Genomic DNA, 7701 nt, shown 5'->3' with positions numbered 1-7701 from the left:
GCTGTGATTTTCAGAGTAGGGCTCCGGATAAAGGTGTCATCTCGTGTCTCGTTTGACATAGCGGCTGTGGGGTTAAGGGATAACGTCCCAGGAGTGGTAGACGCACGTCGCTTGAATTAAATGATGGATGGAAAGAAGGAGCAAAGCCTATCGGTTTGATTAAGTGGTTCACCCGATTTATGTCAAACGTGGAAATGTGAGGTATGCGGTGACAACATATGTACTGTACAGAAGCCGCTGCAGTGTTACAATTCTAACAAGTTTGGACACGTGGCAAGTGTTTGTCGAAGTAATAAATACTGTATGTAGCAGTTGAAGAGTCCGATGAAGCATGTTGTTATTGTGATGGGAATCACGTTCCCGGTGTGCCCTGTAAGGATGAATGAGATTGCAGTAACTAGGATCAGGGCTATCCAGCAGGTCGCCTATGTGGAGGCGGTGAAAATAGCTGAATGAGTGAGTAGAGATGAGATGGTAGTGGATGGCCCACAGTCTGCAGTGAAGCCATGCAGGAGACGGATCCCGACACACTAACAGTGAAGAAGGTGGACTTAGTTGCGTTTAATAGCGCAAGTGATAAATTGCACTAGTCAAATGAATACACAAATCTAAGTTAGACATCATTGTGAAGGCGGCAAATATATTTCTGGACCTCCAGGACTATACAGCCGAAATGTTACAGGTCGTACTGAATGAAGAGGTTCAATGAGCCTGTGTAGGGATTTGAAATCCGACCGAAGGAGTAGTATCTTTTATTTTATACAGGACAGTAGCGTGAATTTGGTTAGTGTTTTGGTAATTAGTTATGAATTTGTTTTTGGGGTATTTTTTTACTGCCCCTTACAGTAGGTGGCGGCAATACACGTTATGAATGTATTCTGCCAATAAACATCAACGAAGAAGAAAAACCATGTCAAGTGATCATAGAGAAGTGGAAAGTTTGGTTTAGCGTTGGGAGCTAAACTAAAAATAGCTAGCTAGTTAACGTTACCTCTAACGATATATTCTCACAATGTTGTCATGGACGAAACTTGATTTCGCTTTCCCCAGGTATCTAACGTTGATTAAATGTAGTGTCATGTCTAATGCATTTGTTTTTCCCAGACTGATATATTCCTAGCGTTCTGTCATAGGTTAGAATATTAGCTAGCAGAGCTAGCGGCTACAACGTTTCACCAGTGCGTTTCTGCTAGCTATCTAGCGATTGTTATATGTGAATTTGAATGCTATATAGCTAACGTTAGCAGCTTACTATGCGCCCTATCTTTTCTAGCAGCACATGTTTACGATGATGTAGCTAACTAGCTAGCATTATCGTAAACGTGCTAGCTACTTAGCTTTACATGTCATCACAGTAGTTAGCAATTTTAGCATCCAGTTAACATTACTGCAAACTGAGCTGTTAAATATACAGGTAACTAAGGTTTATTATTTTGTCTGTGGAGTTCTCTCTTCCAGTAATTTAGCTAGCTAATATGAGCCAACCATATGTGCAGCTAACTTAGTCGGGCTAATCAATTCGCGTCATTGCTTCTGTAAGATAAGTAACATAGCAAGTGTCAAGCTAGCTAGTGTAACAATCATACATATAATTAGAAATATTGTCAATCCATTCTCATTAATAGTACAGTAGCTATAATTGTTTTCTAGATGACCTTCCATGCCATGGTACTGACAGACATCTGACAGAAGGTGCAGCCTGGCATGAGGATGACTGAGAATGGGGAGGACAGCAGCCCCTCTCAGCCTGATGGAGTGTTACCTCGTGAAGCTCCTGGTGGGAAGGATCCAGGAGTTAGCAGTGACAAGAGGCCAGTGAACCCCTCTACCGAGGACAACAAACCCACCAAGCTCATCGACACCCTGCAATTCCCTCAGGATGTACAAGACCAAACCAGCAAGACCAGTCTCTACCAGCCGCGACCGCCCCTGCTGCCCAAGCCCCCTGCACTTTCGAAAGGAGGGAAGAGCGGTTCGTTGGAGGAGGTGAGAAGCAGAAGACTTAAGCACAGCCAGGAGAGTCTGACTGACCCAGCTGAGACTGGTTCCTCCACAGACTCTCTTAAGGAGGACTCGACAGTTACAGGTGTGTTCACCTTGAGCGGTGCTGCCACCTTAAGGAACGGACAGGGCTCCATCGTTGGACCCCTCTTAACTCCTACAGGGTCCCCTGTCTTCAGAGCCAGGGGCCAGAGCCTCTCCGAGTATGAGAGGAGGCCCCACGACCACCACGGTGACCCAGCTGAGCAGCGGGGGGAGGCCCTTTAAGGTACGCCTCTCTCCCTTACAGCCATCGGGTCCACTTCCTGCTCTGGAGCAGACCTCGGTGTCGGAGTCCTTAAGGACGGCTAATCGGATTGACAGGGATTGCGTGGATTATGGCATTGTGCCGGGGAGAGCTGGGCCTGAGAGGCTGCACCTGCACAGGAACCTGAGCGACAGCCGGCTTCTGGATAACATGGTGTTGGACAACACCTCTGTCAATTCCATGAAGTCCACCTTCAGCGTTGAACCCCATCAGACCCAGGGACGTCAGGAACAGGTAGGACTACACGCCTCTCACTAATGATATCCTCTCCAGATAACTGACCAGATATGTCCTGCAGAAGCCTTCTCTACCTGTATTGGATACCGTACCGGTATCAGAGTGCTATAAGTCTTGATAGCTTTCTAAAGGCATTGAAACTGTAATAGATTATCTAAATACAGTGTATAAAGTATCCGTTGACTGTTTGATGCAGCTCCAAAATGAAGATGGGCTTAAGTGATGCTCCATCTCATTGATAAAATCATGTACTTCCTGCGATGTGGAACATGACATCTCATGGTAAGACTTGAGGTGGGCCTTGAGTTAAATATATTCTGCATGAACTACAGATGGGCATTTGAGCTATTGTAACTTATTGTGAGCAGTCACGTTCACCATCAGTGAATTGTAACCAAGAAGACTGTGCTGTAATTATTACCGTGCCACATCTGCCGCTAGGGCATTAGCATTGGTGTGTGCTCTAGCAACACTGGCTGCTTTAATGAAGGCCTCAGAGGCTTATGGTATGTATAAGTGCTCACTCTGACAGAGGTAATTGTCAGGTGGAAGTGTGTGAATCCGCATAGTTTTTGCCACCATTTGGGGTGCAAAGATGGGTCTCAATACACATGTTGTGCCTCAGCAAGGAGCTGTTCAAGGAATCGGGGGATTTATCTGAAATGTTTCAGACAACTATCGGCTATGGAAGAAGCCTATTGTTTTGAAATGTGCCTCAGCGCCAATAATATCCAGCGTTCTTTGAATTGTGTGTGTATTCTACTTAATTTGTATAATGGAGCCTACCAGACATTTGAAATGGGTTTGGTTCAAAGTAGCCAAGAATACGAACTGTTTGTTAGAGCAAGCAGGGAAAACCGTGCTGCTATACCTCCGGTTATGAAGTGTTCATTTCCTCATTGTGTTCCAGGAGTTTTCTGGAGGGCAGCGTGCTGGGCAGTGGTGCCCTTCTGGGCGCTGAGGAGCTGGACCGCTATTTCCCAGAGAGGAGAGTTGGCATCTACATAGCCACATGGAACATGCATGGAGAGAAGGTGGGACCACTCCTACTGTTCAACATTAGGCCTAGAGCCTGAATATCTGTACGCAAGTTCTACACTCACTCTCTTTGATATTTTTTTTTTTATATGACCGCTTCCGTATCATTTTCAGGGACTTCCAAACAACCTAGATGACCTGTTGCTCCCGACAGACTCTGAATTTGCACAAGACTTTTACATCATCGGAGTCCAGGAGGGATGTCCAGACCGGTATAGGACTGTGTATGAGAGCAGTTTGCATTATATCAATCGTGTCTTCAGCACTCTATGCTGATATTTTGTGTGTGTGTGTGTGTGTCACAGGAGGGAATGGGAGATCCGTCTTCAGGAGACTCTGGGGCCGTACTACGTCATGCTCTACGCAGCCTCCCACGGGGTTCTCTACCTCACTGTGTTCGTCAGGAGGGACCTCATTTGGTTCTGCTCAGGTCCGTCCCAAATGGCACTACTACAAGTTGTCTGTTTTTTTTTCAGAGGAGAGTGAATCAGTCCTTTCCCATCAACAAATCTCAGAAGGTTGTCTCTAATTAAAATGTTGTAAGAGAGGTAACATTGTAAGGTGATCTCTCTGGCTACCCACTGCACGTTTTATGTGTCCAGTACGTGATCTGATTTGGCCCCTGTAACCATCGCATCTCCTCCTAACAGAAGTGGAGCATGCCACGGTCACAACACGCATCATGTCTCAGATTAAAACCAAAGGAGCCGTGGGGATCGGCTTCACCTTCTTTGGCACTTCCTTCCTCTTCATCACCTCCCATTTTACCTGTGAGTGACACCTCTGTTGTTCAGGAGGTGATGATATTGCATGTGAATGTAAACAGGAAGTGGAAAGCCTTTTGGATACAGTCGCACTGCTAACTAGGCGATTTAATAAATGTCCTTATGTTCCAGCTGGAGATTCCAGAGTGTACGAGAGGATTCTGGACTACAACAAGATCGTTGAAGCACTTGCTCTGCCTAAAGTTCTTCCAGACACCAACCCTTACCGCTCCACATCCTGTAAGTACTCTTAAAGACCAGAGCTGTTTATTGCAGTACTACTACTATATTGAAGTACTGCTGCCACATCTGGAAGAGCATCCTAATTATGCGAGGAGAAATGCTGTAGTTTCCCTCATGCAACAAGTGCTCAATAAGTACATTGTTAATGTTACTGATAATGACTATGTCTTTCAGCGGATGTGACAACACGGTTTGATGAGGTTTTTTGGTTTGGGGACTTTAACTTCCGCCTGAGTAAAGACCGTGTGGAGGTAGAGGCCCTTCTAAACCAGAACCAGGGTGTGGACATGGGTCCTCTTCTCCACCATGACCAACTCTCCAAGGAAATGAAGGATGGTACGTCTACATGGAACGACACCATTCTAACACTAGAGGTTTAGGCAAATATTACATGTATTAGATTGTGGATGATATCTCAATGTATTGTTACCACGCTCACTGTGACAGATACTTGACAATAGAGTACAAATGTGTTATGCTCTGTTCCAGGTTCCATCTTTAAAGGCTTCCAGGAAGCACTGATTCAGTTCCTCCCCACCTACAAATTTGACGTTGGCTGTGACGTGTATGACACCACCTCTAAGCAGAGAACTCCCTCATACACAGTACGTGTCACCGTCAGCGATACCCTGTGTCATTCATACAAGCAGGCCTCTTTGCTTTATTTTATTGGCTTGTTTTAAACACACACACACACAAAAAAAAAGGAATGTTTTATTTGACTGTTCCTCTGTGTGCTCTAGGACAGAATACTGTTCAGGAACAGGCAGGTGGGTGACATCAAAGTGATAAAGTACACCAGCTGTTCAATGATCAAGACGTCAGACCACCGGCCTGTCATCGGCATGTTCCAGGTCAAACTCCGTCCTGGAAGAGACAAGTGAGTCCCACCCCTGCCTCTCTTAGCTGTTTACAGCAGCGTTCAGCTCCAACACTATAAACCTTTCTCGCAGTAATAGGTGTCCAAAAGTGCGGTCAACGAAAAGCTCAAGATTCAGAACAGTTGGTTAACCCTCTTTATTTGTTGTTCACTGTCTGGCGTGTTTCTCAGTATTCCTCTGGGAGCGGGTCAGTTTGACAGGAGTCTGTACCTGGAGGGCATCAGGAGGAGGATCACCAGAGAGCTGAAGAAGAGGGAAGCCACAAAGGACCAGGGCAGCAGCACCATCTGCTCCATCTCCTGAACCTGGACCAGAATCAATCTGACCCAGCCATGGGGGACCAAAGGGAACCAGTCTTGTGTTTCCACTTCCAGCCCAGTCTGTGGGAGAATCTGTTGGTTTTGTCCGAGGCCTTGCGTCCACGCCTGCTTTTGAGAAAAGGTCAAAGGTAATCGAGGAGAGGAAACGTAGAAACAAATGTGCTTGTATGAAATTACTTTCGTTCTCTACTTGTGTGTCATCAGGCAAATTATGTTGACGGGTAGAATCCCCAAATAAATGTGTAAATGGATACACATTTAGCTAGTTTTGCGAGACATTTTCAAGATAAAAGTAGCGTATAGTTTTTAAATGTGTGCATACTTTTCTCCTTTGAGAAAACAACAGCTGATTCAAAAGGGGTGTGGTGGATATTAAAACACTAGCCCAGGATACTATTGTGTAACCTCTGCTGAAGTAAGTAATGAGCAGACTCCTCCGTTCGCCTACTAACGAATTGACACTCTCCTCGACCACTTATCGCTTTCCGGGTCAGGGAGGAGAGGACGGACTTTTGCCCAATTGAGAATCTCCCTGTGACTCATGGAAGTCACGTAGGCTTATCCATGAGCACCCCCTACAGAGGGCTGTTGGAACTGTCACTCATGTGGTTTGGGGGGGGGGGGGGGTCTCTGACGGGCTGTTCTCGAAGACAGGGACCTTGAGTTCAGACTCCAGTCTGCAGACTTGGCAGTAAACTGGTCTATTTATACAGACCTTCTATAAACAAGACTGAACTGGGGAACCTGACATTGAAGATTGAAAGGTAATCAGTCACCCGTGTGTGCTGGTTGGCTGATGTTGCTCTGAGCATACTGTACTTAATACGTTCTTTTTTTGTTTGTTTTATTTTGTACATTTATTTAACAAGCCATGTTGATATGGTCCATATGTAATGTCACTTTTTACTTGGTGTACCTGTATTCAAAGGCCTTGTCAATGCATTTTCATCAAACAGCTCTTAAGCAGTATAAAGCACTTTCTTTGATATACCAAACTTTTGGGGTGTTCTAGGATTTCCTCCAGTAAAGAAACAACTGACCCATGATTTCACAGAAATGGACTTATCCCTATCAAATTTAAAGGGAATTTCAGTTATTTTTATGTTGCTTGATGAACATACATTTTCTGCAAGTATGGTGCTTATTGAATTAAGGCATGGTGGCTTTTCTGGCATTGTATAAAAAAACATGTGTGATTGATATTTGTGAAATCTTGCTTATTAACATATTGTTTAATATCTCGCATAACGGATACAGAACCATCCTTTGCAATGGTGATGTGGATCGTGTTGGAGCGGTTGAACTCTGGTTCATTGCCTTAATGTCATCTGTCGTGACTAAATTAAATACACTCATGTAACTTAATCAAAAAAATATATACTTTCCATGTACTGTATTGTGCTAACGAGGGGAAGAGGATTCATTGCATGGAGATCAATGGTTCTGGTGTAATGGTGAATCATGAGTTGTCATTCACTTTAACGCTCAGGGCAAGTGCCTGTGATCTTGTTTGTGATTTTTCTCAGGACTCCATATCTGTGGGTCTTTTATAACATGATTTGTGATGTAATATCACAAGCTGTTTGGAATGTTATTTCTGTTTTATTTTTGAGATTGTGAAACAAATGTTTTCTTCTGTCATCTGAAGTGGACATTAAATATCCCTCAAAGAAGGGCAGTATAATTTCTTTATAAATGCTAATTCATGGCAATAATTCTTAATTTACCAGAAACAAATCTCCAATTGGGCTGAATACAGATTCATTATTTTCACTTTCAAGGACGCAGAGAAACCTTGTTTTGAAATTAAATGTAAGATTGTGGCAGTATTCTGAAACAAAGTGAAAAAGCTAAATACATGATTACAATGTAGAGAAGACACATACCACTATATAGCGATATAGTTTTGG

The 7701-nt window shown here is 44.1% G+C and overlaps 1 protein-coding gene across 1 annotated transcript; it reads left to right on the top strand.

Annotated features, from left to right (window-relative positions):
• The first annotated feature begins 240 nt into the window (after positions 1–240).
• Positions 241–7475, top strand: LOC124036132 (phosphatidylinositol polyphosphate 5-phosphatase type IV-like). Its single transcript, XM_046350297.1, is given in 13 exon segments — positions 241–1050; positions 1634–2253; positions 2255–2505; positions 2507–2542; positions 3456–3579; positions 3698–3795; positions 3889–4013; positions 4234–4353; positions 4480–4587; positions 4765–4926; positions 5080–5195; positions 5334–5470; positions 5642–7475. Coding segments are annotated over 12 exon segments (1959 nt in total). The 5' UTR covers positions 241–1050; positions 1634–1704; the 3' UTR covers positions 5775–7475.
• The last annotated feature ends 226 nt before the right edge of the window (positions 7476–7701 follow it).

Source organism: Oncorhynchus gorbuscha, linkage group LG05, assembly GCF_021184085.1.
Source record: "Oncorhynchus gorbuscha isolate QuinsamMale2020 ecotype Even-year linkage group LG05, OgorEven_v1.0, whole genome shotgun sequence".
In the NCBI taxonomy this organism is placed as follows: domain Eukaryota; kingdom Metazoa; phylum Chordata; class Actinopteri; order Salmoniformes; family Salmonidae; genus Oncorhynchus; species Oncorhynchus gorbuscha.
The sequence above is the reverse complement of the archived record's forward strand: the minus strand, read 5'-3'. Positions and strand labels throughout refer to the sequence as shown.